Source organism: Chamaea fasciata, unplaced genomic scaffold (assembly GCF_029207755.1).
Source record: "Chamaea fasciata isolate MVZ Bird 193981 ecotype frontalis unplaced genomic scaffold, bChaFas1.0.hap1 SCAF_8, whole genome shotgun sequence".
In the NCBI taxonomy this organism is placed as follows: domain Eukaryota; kingdom Metazoa; phylum Chordata; class Aves; order Passeriformes; family Sylviidae; genus Chamaea; species Chamaea fasciata.
Window position 1 is genome coordinate 21,094,467 of NW_027094093.1, and position 20,273 is coordinate 21,114,739.

At 34.5% G+C, this 20,273-nt stretch overlaps 1 protein-coding gene across 1 annotated transcript; it reads left to right on the forward strand.

Annotated features, from left to right (window-relative positions):
- The first annotated feature begins 544 nt into the window (after window positions 1-544).
- On the forward strand, window positions 545-19,536 carry SLC38A11 (solute carrier family 38 member 11). Its single transcript, XM_066189259.1, has 11 exons — window positions 545-624; window positions 1,041-1,115; window positions 1,711-1,845; window positions 3,408-3,473; window positions 5,085-5,191; window positions 5,353-5,432; window positions 13,514-13,584; window positions 14,419-14,580; window positions 16,286-16,398; window positions 17,067-17,198; window positions 19,110-19,536. Exons 2-11 carry the CDS (start codon window positions 1,055-1,057, stop codon window positions 19,353-19,355), a joined length of 1,173 nt encoding a protein of 390 aa, XP_066045356.1. The 5' UTR covers window positions 545-624; window positions 1,041-1,054; the 3' UTR covers window positions 19,356-19,536.
- Window positions 19,537-20,273: the final 737 nt, after the last annotated feature.

Below are 20,273 nucleotides of genomic sequence, written 5' to 3' on the forward strand. Positions count from 1 at the left end.
ACTATTCATAATCAACTAAACCATTGAATGGCACAGAAATATTTAAAATACCAGATAAAACCTTGGGTTAGAGATTGTTAAGATGTTGGCATGCTTTACTAATAAGTCCTGAAATTAATTTAATTTCCCTGATTTAGGAATGTTTTTTACTGACCAATTTTATTAGCCGAAATATTTTCAAAAATACTTGATTCACATTTCCGCCTTTGAAACATGACTAAGAATGTCTTTGTTTAGCAGCCTACCTCTGAGTTTGTATTACTGACCTTCCACTTATTATTTTTCCGAGAATTACAGAAGATTATGGGTCAGACTTATACAGGAATTAGATGCTTAATACCCCTTTGATTTCTCACTGAAAAAAAAAAAAAAAGGGGACTTTTTTTTTAATACCTCTACAAATCTGAGTCTATGACAACTTCTTAAAATCTTTAACAGACTGTGCAAAATCCTTGCTCTCACCTATTTTTCTCATGTATAATGTTTTCCTTGTCTTCCTGAAATAGGTAGAAACAGATGACCAAAAAGCCCTCCTTAGTAAGCCCAGGAAAAAAGGAGGAAACAGTGATCTGGCATCAGCCGGGTTTAACATTATTAATTCAATCATAGGATCAGGCGTTATAGGTAAGTCTACTTTTCTTCACTATCCTGTATTCAGCCTTGTTTATTCATGCATGGCTGTCCAGCTTGGAGAATAACACTGACTCCTTACTTTCTGCTGCTGTCTAGAGATTTTTTTTTTGTATTTATTTGCTTACTTTGCCGGCATGCAGAGGTGTCAGTTGAGACCTCACCTCAGTGATAAATACCCCAGAGTCTCTTGGCCATAATGATCAGGGACGTTGGGTAGGTGCTGGCTGAACTTCATATTTAAGCAACACTTTGTCCACTGAAAATTATCTTTTTGAGGTTATAAAGCATGCTGGTCCAATTTGGGAGAATACTAGCATTTTTTAAAATCTGAATTTTTCTTTGTTTTGATTCTCACAAATATATATTTGGAAAGAATCTTCTAGAATCTCTCTTTTTCTGCTTTGCAGGATTGCCATATTCGATGAAGGAAGCTGGTTTTCCTCTAGGGGTACTGCTTTTGCTTGTGGTTGCCTATATTACAGGTGCTCTAAAGGCAGTTTCTGTTGTAAAGATAAAATTAGTCCTGCAATATTTTAGCTGATCTTGAGCTTAATGATACCTTAAACAAGTATATCTATGACAACAAAAATGACTGATTTTTTCCTTACCTCACTAGTCCATTGAGCAGATTAGTAAAAGTAGAGAATTACACTGTACGACACATGAAGTTGCTTTTTGACTGCATTTATTTTCATAAAGCCTTAGTTTCCTAGTTGAGGTAACATTTGAAAGAATATTCTTATTTGTGCCCTAATAATCACCTGTTTGAGTCCACTGTTCTTATCCTAATTAGGGCACTGAACCTTGAGTGGGTTGTATATCACTTTTTAAAAATAGACAGCAGAATGAAAACCTTTGATTGTACTATGATTTTAAATATTTTTCTTCCAATATGAGCCTATAGCTCTTGGGTTTGGTGGGTTGAAAGATTTTGTGAGATTTCTCATCCCTGCTCTTCCTAGTGCCACTGCTTTTCTTTTTAGAGACTTTTTTTTTTTAAGGAGTGAAAGAAGGTGAAAAGTAATCAAACACAAGTTGACTTATATTGTCTTTAACAGTAATTTTATATTTTAACAGATTACTCCATTATATTACTTATCAAAGGAGGAAATCTGTCCAGTACCAAAACCTATCAAGAGCTGGTCAAAAAAACATATGGTCTTGTAGGTTATCTAATCCTTTCAACTCTCCAGTTTTTATACCCATTTATTGGTAAGATCACATAAAATATAAATCTTTAAGTTTTATAAGTAACAAGGTTTTTCACATTACTTCATTGTTTTACTGATTGAATAATAAGAACTACATAAAGAATGTATTGTATATGCTTCTTTGCTATTTAAAAAACCAAATTTATGTTGTGGGTTCTGAAGAATGATTGAGGAGTAATGCAATGAATTGAAGGATCACAATAATAGAAATGGACTGAAATGTAATTGCAGAGAAATTGGTGATCACACATATAAAAATTATCAAAAGTAGCTAGAAAAACAGCAAAGGAGATTCTGTTTTAGACTGAGTAGCAGAGCACAAAGTTGATGTATCTGAAAAAAAAGGAAGATACGAATTTAGGAGTATTCTGAATTAGTATTTTTTCAGAGATGTGATGTTACTGTAATTGAAGAAGCCACTTTAGATCTTGCTGGATTATGTACTGGCATCGCTCTTCAAAAGCATTAGTTCAGCTTCATACCCAATGAGGTACTAGGAAACTGGGCAGTCAAGACCCTTTTGAAGAAGAAATAGTAAATGAATAAAAAGGTATAATCCGGGCAGGAATTTATTAGACCAGAAGTTTGAAATAAAGTTATATTGTGAATCTGTCCCCTGCTGTAGCAACATAATAAAATCAAATCATAAATAATCTTGATATTTTCACTCATGGGGCTGCAAGACATGATGACTTGAGATGTCAAGAGTCTGGACTTTGTGATCACACAGTCACAGATCAAAATTCCTATTTTGGGTCTGGCTACAGGTACCTAAGATTTTTAAGGGCATCAAGTTACTGTTACTGCAGGCAAGAGTGTTACATGTTTATACTCCTCTGTGAATCAACTGCTCCATCACAATACAAAAAAGAATTGTACCTGTCTCAGTCCTTACCATAGAACTATGGTTATGCTCTTGTATGTGTTTGAATTAATTTATATAAGTAGTGTTAATGACTTACAATTTCACAACACTGAATATTTATGTATAATTAAGTTCAATACCTAAATATGTGCTGTCTAAATGCTGAAGACAACAAGAGTGTATAAATATATTTTGTGTGTACGTATACACACATGCACAAAGTTATGCGCTCTTAGTGTAGAGTTAGATAAGAATGAAATATGAGTGTTAAAACCACAGCACTTACTAATGAGAGGGAGGAATTGAAGTCTGTATCTGACATCTTAATCTATTTTCTCCTTATTTTATTCTGGTTTAAAGAGTTAGGCTAGCTTTTTGCATGAGCTAGAGCGTCCTTTGCATTTCATTGCAGAGCTGATTATTAGATTAACACAGGAGATTTACTAAATAGAAACAAGTGTTTGAAAATAAACTGACAGAGAATTGCTATTTGAAACATTGAAACTATTGCTTAGGTTGTACCTGTTAGAAAAAGGAAGCATTAAATATTTGTTTTTTTAAACCTGAAACTTACAAGTTGTTGCTACTAGCCAGAATTCATATTGCATATAATCCTGAATTCTACAAAATACTTGTATTTGGTGTTAAACAAATATTTTAGATATGACTTGTACTAACAAAAACCTTATTTTTTTAAGCTATGATCAGTTACAACATTATAACAGGAGACACTTTAACTAAAGTTTTTCAGAGAATTCCTGGAGGTAAGATGCATTTAAAAATTTTAAGAATGGGGCATAATGTATTGGATAAAAGCATAGCATAAGGTTTTTGGAATTACCTGTAATTTAGCTTCTCAATTACTCTTAAGTTTAGTACAAATAAAGAACTTGAAGCATATGTCTATGAGTGGGGGTTTTTGAGTTTGGTGTTGTTTCTTTAATAAGCCTTTCCCAAATAAAAACTATGAATCCTAGTCCTTGACTCTCAATGGACTCAGTGTCAGTGAAGAGGCCAAATGCTTCAGTGAAATACTAAGCAAATAGAAGTGAGTCTTCCACAGTTGTGTATTTACAAGATTATTGGGTTTTGTAATTTTTTTTAGATATTTCCTATAATAATAATAATTTAAATAGAGAAACTGTACTTCATCTAGTGAATAATTCTGGATAAGTTGCAAAGAATAAAATAAATGTAATGCTTTTTAACTCATGCCCCCTTGTTTCCCTTCCTGTGCTCTTAAGTTTTCACAGCAGCATCAGTGGAGCAATATATGTACATGTTTGATATCTATTTTAGCACAAAAGCAGCTAAATTAAAATATTCTTCACTGGGAAATTAAACTGAGAGAGAACGTGTCTGTAATGAAGTGGAAATGCATATTTGTATGAACTGTTGCATTTCCACAGGAGAACTGTGATTTTCAGCATGTGAAACCTGAAAGGTGTGGATGTAGTTTTAATTGTTGCACTCTGTTGTTCTGTGAATACATGATCAAATTGATAGTGACAGTGACTATCTAATAATTTATATGTAGTATGACTTCTGTAATAGGGGGAATCCCCAGCATGGCAAATCTTATTACCCGTCTGGTAGAATACCTGCCTGGAAAGAGGTGGGAAAGCATTATAATCTCCCAAAGAAAAGAGGGAACAGAAAACTGAGTTTTTCGTGTCAATTGCCAGTCACTTTCCAGCGATAATTATTCATTAAGTATTCATTCAAGCCAGTGATTTATGGTGGCCTCACTGAAACTTGGAGATGTTTTATTTTGTCATTGGCTTGAAAAACCCACCAGTTATGCAAACAAATCCCACTGATTGCATGGAATATTACAGAAGCATTGTTGCCTTCACATGGTAATTACTTTGCAAGTAGAAGCCTGCTGATGGCAAGAAAAGGAGGTGCTCAAAAGAAACCTCAAAATTAACTTATTTTAGGCCATTTCTTAGAGAACGATGCTATTCTAAACAGCAAAGTAATTGATGTCAACCCAGAGTATCAAAAAATTCTCAACTAAATGGCTGAAAGAAGTAGTAGAAATTTTTACTTGCAGTCTCCCAGCATTGACCCAGACAAGATGAAAGACATTAATACCAATCTATGCGTAGGAATCCAGACTTTGCAATTTTGATTTAATATATCCCAGATGTTATACATTTGGTTTGAATTTGCAGAATTCTTGTGTTTATGCCCATGCTGTGCATGGCTTCCTCAGTGTTAGTTAATGCCTAGTTTTCAGTGTTACTTAGCCTGAGTAAAGGGAATAAAAGCTTGCTTGCCAACAGTTTTTTACTTCTAACCTTTCAAATGTAGCTAATCTTTTCCTCGAGTTAGTCTCTTAAAGAAATAAATTATTTTCTTTTTTGCTTTAGTTGGGCTGGATAACGTGCTTATCAACCGTCACTTCATAATTCTTCTTACCACCATCATCTTTACCTTACCTATATCTTTATATCGAGACATTGCAAAATTGGGAAAGGTAAATCATAACAGCAGTTGATTTTTGGTTTATTGTTCTGTGTGCCATTGAAAATATGTGCCAGTCATAACTTTATGTAAATAGTTAACAAATGCATTATGCTGCTCAAAGGACAACCTTTCAGCAGCTTACTGACTGAAGTCATGTTTTTACCTTTACAGGTATCTCTTCTTTCTCTGATTCTAACCATTGTCATCCTGATTATTGTGATGGCGAGAACAGTAACCTTCAGTCCACAAGTGTGAGTATTCTTACACTTGCCACAAAGTGAACTTTTGTTCATATATAATCTGTTACTTCACTGTTGCATTTACCTGCACAGTTGTGGAACAAACCTGCTTTGGAACAGACAGGTTATTGAAACATCTCTATCAACAGTAATACAAAATGAACAGCTAAATATACTTCATCCTTTATAGTTTTTTCTTCTATTGGGTATAAGCAAATCTAGAGAAGTCTCAAAACCCCTAGAGATAAATGAGAAATTATGCATGACTAATAGGAGGTGGGTCCTGAATCGGCATGTGAGATTCTGTCATTTGAGATTTATTTTTTTTTTCATTATTGCCAGACTGCCCATATTTACAGTCTTAAAACAGCTTCTATCTTAGGAGTATTTCTTTTTCTGATAGGATAAATATAATAATTTCATAATAAAAATCAATACAAATACTGAGACTTTTAAAAAAATAGCACAATAGTAAAATCTTTGTCATTTGGGAAAACAACTGTATAATATGAAAAACTCTTACCGCACTCATACTCTGAAAGTAGTATTTAACACTGGACTTTGGAGCGTTCTAGACAATTTAGTACACATAAATATGTGTTCTGACATTATTTTTATGATTGTATCGCAAGAAAGTGTTATGGATTTATTATTTTTCCTTAAAGGCTCAGAAGGGCTGTCTTTTATTCTCATCCTTTAAATGTACAGATGTATTAATAAAAATGACAAATTCTGTTTCTGAATGTGCTTTTTTTATTTATTGGAACAGGTTTATATGGTATTTCTTATGTTTCCCTAAGTAGATTCTTCCACCAGGATTGTTTCATCAGTGTTAGGCACAATTGTCCATTTGTATTACTGCTGTCATACATGGGTTAATTACAGGGTATCTAGGTTTAATGGTAGGAAGATGCCTAGAATAGCGGTTTCTAAAGTTGTACCAGATGATGTTGTCTATCATCCACAAAATCTCTCTCTCAGAACAGTGTGGAACTTCCCTTCCCACCATATTTCTGGAGCAGCATGTTTTTCACACTCAGTGTCAAAGGGGTATTTTAAAGGTTAATCTCAAAACTCCCTGTTAAAAAAGGAAGACGCTATATATAATACTTACTGATAACCTTGTTACTATGGTAACGTTTCTTCTCCACATTTGTGATGCACTGAAAAATATGGAATACATGGTTTTATTTTTTCTTACAGTACATGCTGTTTGGTTTTTGAGTCATTCCAGAAGTTTTACTTCTTAATTCTTTATAGACTTGCAGTTCTGCCTTGACACTTCTTGTTTTCAAAAATGCATCTAGTAAGTTGATAAACAGTTGGTAAATTTTTTTCCTCACCAACATTCTCTTAATGTCTATTTTTACTGTCTTTGCTATTTTTCTTTTACAATAAGACATAGACATATACTTTAGTTGTTAAAATTCTCTTCAGTTTTGTTAGTTGTATAATGGTAGGACTTTTTTTTTTTGTAATGAAAATAAAGAATACTGTTATATTTTAATATGGGTCTCATCATATTACAAGTGAAACAAGTGAATCAACACATTTACTGGGAATCCTTATAAATACAATAGAAGTCAGAATTCCCAAAGAGATTTTTAAAAATCATTATTATGAAAGCACAGCCCTTGTATCTGTCATATAGGAAAAGAATTTGTATGATCCTGGATAAAGGCTTGATGGGGACAAGAATATTTAATCCTTACAATTGTTATATGGCAGAACTGATTATGTGCCTGCCATTGATGACAGGTGGTTGCCAAGAACAAACTAGACAATTCCATGGTTTCCCGTTCCAATCCTTAACTAGCCTTTTCTTATGAATTCTTCCTAAATGTGTATGACTCCATTTCATATTTGGCTGTTTCTTCGCCTAACCATAGTGGATATGGACAGCAAACTGTTTATGCTTTTTCAAGTGCTTGAAAAACACTTGTAAGAGAGCTGTAATTTGTCCCCCTTTGAGGATCCTTTTTGTAGACAAAACAAGCACAGTTCCTTTGAGGTTTCTCTTTTTGTCATTTTCCCGTGCTTTTAATAATGCTTGATGGCTGCCTTAAGTTTTCTGAAAATTTAAGTGGAATTGTGGTGCCCCACCTGCCTGGGATATTCCCTCTGAGGAGCAGAGAAGAAAGATTGGTGTATCTTTAATGCAGTATTGTAAGGCCCCTTTCAACTGTATCCCTTGAGAATCGCCTTGCCTCTTTTAATGTGATCTAGTTTGATGTTAGCCTCTTTGGAAAATAGCATGATATCATGAATGTGCCTTGAGTTTGCAGTCTAGTGGAACTATTAAGCACAAGGTACTCTGCAGAACTGTTGGCTGGTGAATTTTCCCTTCTTTGATACTCTTCTCATGAAGTTTGGGATTTTTTTTCTTTGTTTGTTTGTTCTCCCTGCCTTGTTCTTCTGAAGCCTTTTTATCCTCTGCCTAACTGTACAGAATTGAATGCTGCTTTATCAGATGATTTCTCCATTTACCAACATATTTATGGTTTTTCTTTTTTCATCCCATTCTCTAGTGTGATTGTGTTAATTGCACATTTCATGCTTTCCATTAAAGACACTTTTTGCTTCTTGTTCCATCATTCAAGTCATTGCTGAATACATTCAGAAGTACTGGACTCAGGTCAGGTTCCACTGGAATCCCATTTCAATATCTTCTCGCTTTGATAATTACTTTCTGAGTAGTAATCAGTTTTCATTTATCTTTAGATTTTTCAAAGTCAATACTTTTTCCCTTTGAGAGGTACAAGATCATTATGTGGAAATGATAAAACTTTTTTTGCTTAAATACTCTAGTTGAAAATTAAATCTTACGTGGACAACAAAGCAATAGAGGATATTTTCTGCAATAATCTGAAACTTTCTGCAGTGTTTTAGGCCATCAGAGAAACAAGATGATTATTGCTATTTTAAAGTGGAATTGCAAGGTTCTGATTGTTGCTTCTTTTTATTTGCTTTGGGTTTGGGGCAGGTTGTCCAAGGACATTTTAGGAATGTTAGTGTTACATTCTCATGAGGAAAAAAAAAAGTATTTAAGATAAATTAAACCAAGTATTACTTGGTTTAATTTATTTCCTCTTATGACAAATATAAAACTGAGGTACTTCTTTCTTCCAGTTTTGGTTTTGATAACAATCATCCATACGGTTATTGTTAACTGAATGACATAATAAACCTGCAGATAGAATTCAGTGTTCTGGATTATTACGAGTACATTCTCAATATATTAAGATGTTGGATGAAAATACATTTTGACCTGATCTTTCTTCCCATCTGCTTATGGCTGGGTATTTACTTACTGTGATCAGAAAAAATAGGTAAGAATTAACTCGAACTGTAAAGTGCAGCATGTTAATACTGCATGGAATAACTTCATTATTCAAACCTGAAACTAACATTCCTACCTGTAAAAAGAAATACTTTATGTAGCTTATAAAGAGGGATCATTTTAATTTAATTTGGTGTTCTTTAGCAAGAATGTTATGATGTCAGTGTCTCCATGATACATAAATATCTATGAAAAACTTCAAGAGCATCTGCTGCACATAAAGAGGATGTGAAAATTAATCAACTGGCAGCTGATCACAGGGATAAAACACCAAGGGCTCAGGAAAAAAACTTGAAAGTAAAAAAGTTGATTCTTTCCTTCATATAAAAAATCCAGTAGTAAGCAAAGGTAAACTTTGGTTTGTGATGAAATTAAAAATCCCAATTAAGCTACTTTATATTTACAGAACTGTTAAGTAATTCATTACAGAAGAAAGAAGAGTAGAAGTAGCTGTATCTAAAGCTGGGCTGGCATAACGGCTTTGCCTTGTGTTTTGTTCTTTCCCAGGATGACTTTAATTAAAATAAAATCCAAGCTCTACTCAAAATGAGCCCTACTCATTTTCTTTCCATTACATTGATTAAAGTTATATTCAGCATCTATGAACTTTTCAGTATCTTTAAACTTCTAAGGTTCAAAAATACCTAGAAAGGTATTTTACCTTAGAATAGAATTATATTGAAATGTTACAATTAATTTCCTAAATGTTTAAATCATTGAATTAAACCAATCTGCGAAATTATTCTGGATTATACTGTTAACTGCTAGTTTGCACCTAAACTTGGCAGTTTGACCCTGATCTTCAGTCCAAAACAGTGGAAGTCTTTTGCTTGTTACAACATGTAGCTCCCCTGTCAAAAATACGACTTTGTTCTTCTCTAGAAATCACCTTTCTTTTTTCAAGTCAATGTTTCATAGCCACAAGCTGGTTGACATCACGGATATTTATTTCTCTTGCCTTCATTAAATATGTTTTGCTCCTCAGGCACTCTTCTGCTGCAGCATTTCTATATAAATGACAGAAAAGATTTTTGTATAGCATCGATCTTAAGATGGGGACTGTTATGCTGCAAGTGTTTTACAAGAAGTAAAAAATAGGCCATCTTAGACTGCCAAACAGATTTGCCCAACTCTTACTCATGGTCTGGATGCTTACCCTGTTAGGATGTCTTATCCTTTGTCTGGTTCATTTGTTCTTCTCAATTTCCCTGTTTTTATGTAGATAAACATGAGTATTCTCAAAACTTTTTAGAATTCATTAGTATGTTTATTATGGTATATTTTCACATGCATATACTGAAGACTGAGTTAAGTCTTGTTTTCTTATCCTCTAGGTCTTCTTCATTGCTAGGCCTCACTACCTTCAGTCTGTCTTGCTTCTGTCTTAGTTTCAGCTAAGACTTTTCCTGTATGGGAACTCCCTTAGACTGTCTTTTTACTTAATCTTCTACTATTTTTGTTCCAAGAACTATAGTTAAATTACATCTTCATTTTCACTTTGTGTTTCAGCTTCTACTATATATGATAGACAATACAGCTGTCAGCAAGTGCATTTAGTTCAAAAAATTACTTCTTTTCTTACCTTTCATTGTTTCATCTAACTAATGCTTCAGCATTAGCTAGATGAAACAGTGAAAGGTAAGAGAAAAAAAAATCCTGTTCATGCAGGCATATCCTGTGTTTTTATACACTGAGTGAGAAGCAGAGAGCTAGCTGGTTTTTTCATTCACGGATTTTCAGAGCTAATGCTGTTCTTGTATAAACAGCAGTTAAAATCTTCCCCTAATAACTCCTAACAAGAATGTAGGTCAGAACAAAGGTCCCCTCAAAAAAAAAAAAAAAAAAGAAAAGAAAAAAAAAAGAAGAAAATCATCTTGAACAGTAGCAGCAGGATTGAAAAAACATAAGTTATCCTGTATTCTTGTGATATTCTTTCAGTGTCTGTATGCATCTGCCTACAGAGATGCATATATTTATATCAATGTGTGTATATTTACTTTGACAGATGATGTTACCTTTAGCTGCCCTTTGACCTGTGAGTGATTATTTGTGATTGTTCACTATATGGCTCTTCCATAACTAACTCTCACTGTTTTCTGACACAGTTTTCTCTTTCTGAAAAGTCTTTATATGAAGTCTTTCTTTATATAGACACTTTTGTGTCACCTGCACCCTTTCCCAGGTGCTTTTCATATATCTGTGTTCTGCAGACAAAACTTGGGGGTAACTTCTTTTTTATGTGATGTTGACTCTCAATTCCAGACACTCAGAAATGAAATTTCTGGCTGTGTGCTTTCACCGCATGAGACCCCTCTATTCCCACAATATGAAAATGTTTTTCAAAGCACGTGCAGCACTATATGAGTTACTGAAGAAAATAGCACTTCTGTACCAGCATACACTGTAGGACATTACAAGCTGCTGGTAGTGTTCAAATCAGGGGTCTGAAATTCTTCCTCTGTTCTGCAACTAGAATGGAAGGAATTTATCTTCTTAGCCTGCTAAATAAGCAGGATTTTGTTCTTTTGGATTTTTTTCCCCAAATAATATTCCTAATCTGATTTGTCATTCATTGGTAAAGCAAAGCAATATCTTGGTCTTTTGCATATTGCTAGTGCATAAGCTAACACTGTGCAAGGGGAAAACCAGCTCCTGTGATTTTTTTTTTTTAAGTAATTGGCCACTTTATTAAAAACGTTTCAAGTGAAATTAATGTGCTCTCTGAATTCCCTTTTTAAATCTGTATTTGTAGGAGCTCATAATACAGCATTGCTCAGGATGTACCATTTTCACAAATTAAATGTGTTTCAGGGGAAAAAATTCTTTATTTCTGTGCATTTAAAAATGATTTGTTTTATAAGGTATTAGATAATCTAACTTAATTATTACACTAGGAAAGAGTCAAAGAAAACTGATAATTTCTGCTGTCAAAGTAAAATATAATGCAAATTTTCACTTTATAGGTTTATTATCAAAGCTGACCTCTAGTGGTTAAAGAATGGAACAAACGTAGTGTCAGCTTCCTTTTTACTCTTTTTATTTTGAAATATTATTGCAGTTTTTTCAATCAGATGTGAAAGTTTTCCTGAAAAATATTACATTCAAAATTATTACTATTCATTTGCCAGACACATCTCTAGGTGTAGCAATTTGAAATCAGTGGCACTATAATATTAGGGGAGCTTATATAAGGAACAACAGCAGTTATAGAGGGTTAGAACTCATATTTCTCAAGACAAACACCAGATAGCTCTATTTCATCCATAGTACTTAAAGTCTGCTTGCCGACTCTGAGGGTATTTTAGGAGGGCCATATTCAGCTGCATGAGGCTTGAAGCAGTATGTTACAGCAGTTCAAGACAATATACTGTACCTGAGGACAAAAAAAAGGGAACTTTATGTTCAGGTTCTGTTAACTTCAAAATTAGGTTTGGCAACCACAGCTTGAAAGTTGAAAAGCTGCTCTAAGTCTGAACTGAATGCATTAGGTACTTTAAATTTGTGGTTTATTAGTATGAAAAAGGAAGGATTGACTATTTGAACTCAAGAAATAGTGAGTTCTGAAAGAGGAAACTGCAACTTTAAAAAAATTTTTTCTTGACTCTTTTATTATTATTATTACTTTTATTTTAATCTGCTTATTTTTAGGGGCTGGAGGTGTAATTTAAACACTTGAAAGCAATGAAACCTGGCATAGCATATGCCACTGCAGCTGTCAAAACCAGCAAGAGGGAGAGATCACCAAAGAGAGGGAGAGATAAAGCTGCCACTGTTACCTTCACAGAACTGGCCTGAGTGCCATACTGCTTCCTAGGGCAGTAGTAAAAGAGCATCTTAAGGCCTCAGGTGGCAGCAGCTTTCCCTCTAAATAAAAACAGAGCAATCAAGGTTAGCAGTAGCCAACTTTAAAAGAGCAAGCTTCTCTGGATTGTTTTTCATTGTCTGTGCTTTAATATTACAAACTCAATATTTGACTAGCTTGTGAATTTCATTTGATGGTTTTAGCAAATTGTATTTCTGGAAAAGGATGTTTTGTGTCCTTCCCCATTTTTTCCATTTTGGCTCTTTATTCCAAGATGAAGTTCATGCAGTAAATGGTTTTTAACAAAGTTTGCTGATGGTCCTCCTTTAAGCATTGCAATTACCAAAGGTCCAAATCTGTGAGCATATCTTAGAGGAGGAGGTGTGGGGAATATTACATTCTTGCCTGCCTGTAAAAGTCTCCGTGTACTCTCTTAAAATTTCTTTTATGTTTCGGGAAGTAGCAGAATCTCTTTACCATGAGGAACTATGTTGGAAGAGGTGTAAAGAAAGGAAAGGTCTCTCATTTGATTCGTAGCCTAGTAAAATGTATCTCTAGACTGCATGGATTACATGTTTAAATTCAAAAGTAGAAATTGCCTCTAAATAAGTCAGAAGACATTTTCAGTTGAGTTAACCTTACCTTCTTTTACCTTGCTTTTACCTTCTGTGTTGCTTTTTCTTGGTATATGCTACCTTGAAGAGTTTTTTTACAAAACTGAAACAGGCTGACATTTTTGACTGTAGACACTGGTTGCAGAAATACTTGAATCAAAACAAGGGAGATGAGAAAGGTATGGCCGTGGCTTCAGCTTGTTGATAAACACTGGGGCTTTTTCAGAGGGTTCTGGAGATCTGTCTAGAAGCAGTTCTGTATTACAGCATATTATTTGAGTCATTTTTAATAACTGATAATTGAAAAGAGGGTAATCTATTTAAATGTCTATTTTAGACCCAAATCAGAAAATGCATGGATATTTGCAAAATCAAATGCAGTACAAGCCATTGGGGTGATGTCATTTGGTAAGTGTTTTTTGCTGATTGTTTTGGATGGGGGTTTTTTTTTTTTTTTTGATATTAAGATCAATTGTAAGAAACTCTTCTGAACCAAGCTTTTTTTTTTTTTTTTTTTTGAATATTCATGTTAAGCTGGTGTAGAAAAAAAAGAAAATTGCTGAATGATTCATATGATTGTCATTGTTATTGTGTAAGACATTAACCTCATCCATTGTCCATTTGGCCCTAGAGGCTTGCCACTGTAGCAGAGACAGTGTACACATGAGTCCAGCTCACCTGTGCAAGTCATCCTAAAGCCCCTGCAACAGTGGGTTCATCTCACTGATAAACTGAGGGGGCTGGGATCATTCTGCATTCCCTTGGGTAACCTCTAACAGAAAAGTCCTCATTCTGTAATCTGTTCCTGCCTGCAGGATCTGATACATTTTTACTTGTTAATGTTGTGATAATCTGAGGCCTCCCAATGATTGCTGCTGCTTAAAATGGATGCCATATGAAGTCCGAAAGTAGCAAATGGCTCTGTAGATTTTAAAAAAAAACTTCTCAAATCTGCTGCTGAGTTCTTAAGTATAAGAAGAGCAGGAAGAGGAAATAGCTGTGGAATGGAGATGTGAAGGGTGGGAAATGGCATAGCATTTAAGGATAATGTAATCAGAATCATCTTGGAATGAATATAAACCTTCATCAAATCAACTAAGCAAGCAAAGGTTCAAGCCATTTATCTTTGCCACTCATTCCAAGATTAATGTTTGTATTTAATAATGAGTGGATTCAAACCATGCTGTGTCTCTATGCATTTATGCATGAATTCATACATTTGCTTTAACTCATGTGTTTCAGCATTTATCTGCCATCATAACAGCTTTTTAATATATGGGTCTCTGGAAGAACCCACATTAAAGAATTGGTCTCAAGTCACACATGTGTCTGTGGCCTTTGCTCTTATCATCAGTGTAGCGTTTGCTGCCTGTGGATATATGACTTTTACAGGATACACGGAAGGTAAACTGCCTGCTTGATCCCCCAGTTTTGGTGCTTGCTGTAATCCTTACGCTTTGCTTTTCTGTCTGATTTTTTCTGTAAATATCTTGGTGACTGTAAAAATGCATGAATCATAGTGTATTTGTGCAGAAATAGGACATTCCTCACCCAACAACCAAAACAGGATCCAAAAATTTGAGCTACATGCTAATAGATGTCAGATTCGTAAGCATAAGCCTCACCAGTGGAATTCCCCTTTGAATACTTCCATCATTAAAACACTTTGAGGACTACACAACTGTGTTTTATCCACATGGTCCAGCAGCAGAGAGCAGTAAGAACAAAAATTTCCTACAGAGTATCTGGTATATATCTGGGTATATTTTCTTACCTATTTCCTGTCTGTACTAATACAGCATCCTAGAGTTTGAGATGTTTCCTATCTTTGCAACAGCTGTTCTGGTGTTACCAATCCTACTGTCCCCTCTGTTGGGTGTATGAATACACATACATGTATATAATCAATGTTGCATCATGCTATTTAACATCATTTTGTAGAAGTGAAAAAGGTATATTCATAGGAACAAGGTGTAAATTGGTTTCAGTGCATTACTTTCTTCAGGGAAAATAGACATTTCATAAGCAAGCATATTTTCTGTTACCTAATAGTGACATTCTGGATTGTAGGAGGAGGCTTCCAAGCTTTTTTCCTTTTCTGATGAGCAGCAGCACTTAGTTGAGAACAGAGAAACTCTAGGATGGGGACTCCTGGATTATCTGCCCTTTTTTCCAGCCTCCAGTGCTTACTCCAGTGGAGTAAGTCACTGTCCTAGATGTACTGTAGGTAGGCAGAATGCAGGCTGGCTGAGAACTTTCAGGTACAGAAAGCTCTGCCTCCAGCTCCTCCTCAGGTTATGACTCTTGTGTTAGCAGGTTCCGTCTCACCTTCTGTCTCCCTGTCAAAAATCTTTTGGCTGTTTAAAGTACACCTTATTGCTTCTTCAATGCCATTGTGATCCCTAAAGTAGTAAATCATGAGACAGTATCATAATCACATAAAAGAGAACCGATCATCTGGTCACTGTCTTGCACTGTCTTTTGTGCCTCAAGTATCATTATTACAGACTCTTTAAACACCAAGCAAGATGATTTGAATTTTATAGTGATGCTTTTGTTTTTAGATATAAGAAGGTTTGCTAGGTAATAATCCATATGCTTATAATGGGCTTTTAGAGTCAGAATACTTGAAATTCTTCTCTTCAGCTTATTAGCTGAGATTGGATACTATCAGGGAAATGCAGTTCTCCACGGGTATATCTCACCCTTTTTTATGTAATTGTTGTTCTAGGACTTTTTAGGGAAAATTTGTATTTTACGCATATGCTTTCTTTCTGAATCTGTCACATATTTATTTAATCAGACACCGGCATCTCATACTAAAATCTATGTTACAGGGAAGATAACAGATGACAAACTCTGATATGTATATTTTAAAATATTTTTTGAAGATAAATGCTACTTGAGGTAAATACACTGCTACCAGTAGGAGAAGCTGAAAGTTGCTCCTCGACATAACTTGTGACTGAAACTAGTTTCTAGTTACATGTCAGAAGAGGGGATCAGAAAATCTCAGTTACTCCAGTAACTCCAGTAAACTGCACTTCAAGTTGCAAATATAGGTAAATGATGTGAAGTTGAAGCTAATTGGTGTTTTGCTGTACCTCAGGAGATATATTTGAAAACTACTGTAGAGATGACAACCTCGCTACATTTGGAAGGTTTTGTTATGGAGTTACTGTAATTCTGACCTTCCCCCTTGAATGTTTTGTGACCAGAGAGGTAAGAATTTATGACATTTTACCTTTAACACTTGTTATATATTAATAATATTCTCACATTAATACATATTGTAGCTGAAGTCTATGGTTGATCTGTGATAAACAGCAGCATATTTTATCCTGCTACATGCAATAAGTATGGGGGACTAGTTGTACTAGTTGTTTAGACACTGGCCATATAATATTGTTTTACATTTATTATAATATTATTCAACATTATATTATTAATTACTTAGTAATATAATGACTGCTTGAAATTCCAAGTTTGGCATAAATGACACTGTTATTACTGTGTTGTGAATAGCCAAAAGTAATTACTTTTCATTCTTAATAGTTTTGCTTTTTAGAAGTATCTCCATCTAGGAAATCCATCAATTCAATAGATAATTGTAAGTGGATTTATTCTGTTTATGGGCAAGTGAGAAAAGATTAAATCCTAAAATCCTACATGTATAACTAAGTCAAATTGGCAAGTGTTCTGCAATTTCAGTAATGAGTGTTATGAGTTATTTTTGGAAACAGATGAAGATGTTTTCTTGAAGCAAGGTAAGTAAAATTCAGCCAGTGTATTCTCACCCATTCCTTTAGTTTCCTAAGGTTAGAAGGTTTGAAGTAAGCTGTTTGATAACATAAGAAAAACCAAGGCTTAAAATTGTCATTCTGTTTCAGGTGATTGCCAATGTGTTTTTCCAGGGGAACCTCTCAACAGTTTTCCATGTCTTTGTGACAGTTGTTATCATTGCTGTGGCGACGGGTGTATCATTAGTGTATGATTGCCTTGGAATAGTTTTAGAGCTGAATGTAAGTGAACCTGTGTACTCTTTAGTTTAATAAATCACTTATTAATAAATCGGAACTTTGTAAAATCCACAGCTCTACTGAAAATCTTACGTAATTTGACATAGTCAGTAGTAGTGTTAGAAGAAGGAATTACTGCTTCAAAACCAGATAACTAAAGGTGAAAAGAAGTTCAAGAAGTAAAATTCATATGGTTGGGGGAGATTTAGAACAGTTTTGTAGATGAGGCAAGTGGCTATGACTTACCAAATGTGTTTAAGCCGCAGCAGAAATCACTACAATACTCATCCAAACTGTATAGTGGTACTGAATTTAGCATTTCTTTCTCTAGTCCCTGCTTCTGATGAAGTTGGCAAATTACTAAACGCTGGGGCAGATTCTAGTGACTGCCTTGTGCCAAAGGGGCAAAAAACAAAGAGGGAGGTAGAAAGGAAGAACCAGTAGTAGCTAGACCACAGAGATGGTCACTGGAAATATACAATTCCCTCAAAAGCAAGCATTCCATCAGTGCAGTGGTTTTTTTCCTAAGCAATTAGTCAGTAGTCAAGCTGATAGCTTTATTCAGTTACAAATAGAAGTTGATAGCCAGGCATTTGCATGGGTAGCTCCTATCTTGTGGGGTTTTTTTTCTATTCCTTTTAAAGACAGAATTTGAAAATACAGCTGTAGGTATTTATTGGATGTAATAATTGTACTCAGAAAGATTGTTCAGTCTTGATATCCAGTACGGAAAAATGAATAGACGGAGTATTTACATGTAAAAGAAAGGTGATCTCTCTTTTCAGCTGGCTTTCTGTCCAGCAGAAGAGCTGTCTTTTGGCTCTTCACCACAGATGGCATTTGATACTATTTCTCTGACCCTACTTACTCTTTCCCTGCTTTCTGGCTTCAGAACAAAACATAAGCCATTGTGTTTGCCTGGTGGTAATTCCCCAGGGAAAATTATTGGGTCATATGGGAGTCAAAGGGCCACAGAGTTTGTTATTCTTTTACTGGGATGCTGGTTTGAGTTACTTCACAGACCTAAATCTTAATTTTCATGGAGAAAATACTTTGTACTTTTATCTATTTCTGATGTCTATACTGATCATTGTTAACACGTTCTCCTGTACAAATACTGGAACTTTTGTACAAATGATGATGTAAAGTTATTACTTAGGCTGGATTACTATCTCACTATAATTAAATTGAAACATTGTGTTTGTTAAGTATCTAACAAATAAACATTCAAAATTTCTACATAGAATTGCTCCCTTTGGGCATGTAACTCATATGCTAATCTGCAGTTGCTTTACTATAAAAAGAATTTTTTAAGTGCTTTTTGTTTGTCCCTTTCTAAGAGAGCATTTTTAAGAGGAGCTGAATTTTTAGTGAAAGATTCTACTCTGTCAAAGGGATCTTTGCTTTCATAGGGAAGTCAACCTAAATCAGGTTATAAATGTCAAAACTGATCAGAATTCTTTGAACTGCTACATGATGCTTCCACTTCTAAAAAAAATTACTCCTTTTAAAGGCAGTGTTATATCTAAACTCCTCCATGGAATTATCTTAAATATTTTAATTCAGTTCAAGTACTGAAGAACTTTTGGGCTTTTACTCTATCGCTTAAGCTGAGAAACTTTGGGTACTAAGATTTAATGCTTCTTGCAATGTTAAAATATTATTTTGTCTCAGCAGAGCAAAAGCATTTAAATAAATGTGAATTATTTTAAATAGTTGAACAGATATTCTTGCATATTATTTGGGACTTTGAAAAAAAGATTTTCCATATAGTAACATGGGAAAAGGCCTTTATCTTCTGTTTTTACTGATACATCAGTGTAATCACAACTGTTTAAAAAGTTAGGCTTTTGTCCTTCACATCTAAATAAACATGCTTATGAAGTTTTTTCTATTGCTCTTTCCCACACACAGGGAGTTCTGAGTGCTACCCCACTTGTTTTTATCATCCCATCAGCGTGTTATCTAAAGCTGTCCAAGGAACGGTGGAACCATTCAGATAACCTCATATCCTGCCTGATTCTTGTTCTTGGTGTGCTAGTGATGGCAGTCGGGTTTGTCATGACTGTCTTGCATCCCCAGGAATGTAGCCATGGAAAAGAAATGTTCTACTGCTCCCCTAGTAATGTTTCTTTGCAGAACAGCACACTTCCACCATAGGTAGCACACAAACCTCCAGACTAGATGAGGCACATGTCATAATGAACCATACGTGCCACTTTAAAGGACGTGTTTTGAGATGCACTAAAAATTTTAAACTGTATAACTGTATTTACATACTTGATTTTATGCTGCCATCCTCTTTCAGGTAAGACTTCAGTTTTAACTGTTGAAACAGAAAATCTCAGAGGTGCCTTTCAGTTGACATTACTTGAATAACTTGCAAGCCTACCAAAAAGGTTGCATTTTTTTAACTTAGTCTGCAATGACGTTTAAATGCCATAAATTAAATGCTTTGGAATATAAACCTTTCCCATGTTTCATTGATTTAACTTAGTTTTTATTAATTTTATAATCCTTCATTGTATTTATTAGTACACTATGGTATGGGGGTTTTTTGAAGTCCTGCGAAAAAGTATGTCTGGATCTCTGTGTATTACAATTCTGCTCTTAACTCAAAAGACCCTTATTAATTCTGTCTTTGATTTTGCAGTAGTTGTCCTTTAGAGCTAAAAGCTTCCCTTTTATTGGATCTTGAGTCAAACAAAATTTTGTACTCTGACTGAACTGTAACTGATCCAATTTAATTGTAACTGTTACAATATGTGGTCTTGTAATTGAAAGATATTGCAGGAATAAATCCACAAGAGTGGATTTAAAAAGATTCAACTAGGCAGTCTTTGTAAAATTTTCAAGATTGATAAAGAAGGAAATTACATTACAGCTCAATTCTTACATTTATAATAATATTCATTATTTCTGAAACTGAATTGAAACTAACATTCTACACCTGATTATCATTCTAGTCCTCTGTTTCTTTTTAGTATATGACTAATGATTTTGTCATGGTTTGTCAAATGTTGGTGATTTTTTATGTTTTCCAAAATTCATTTAACATCAAGGATTCATGTATATATA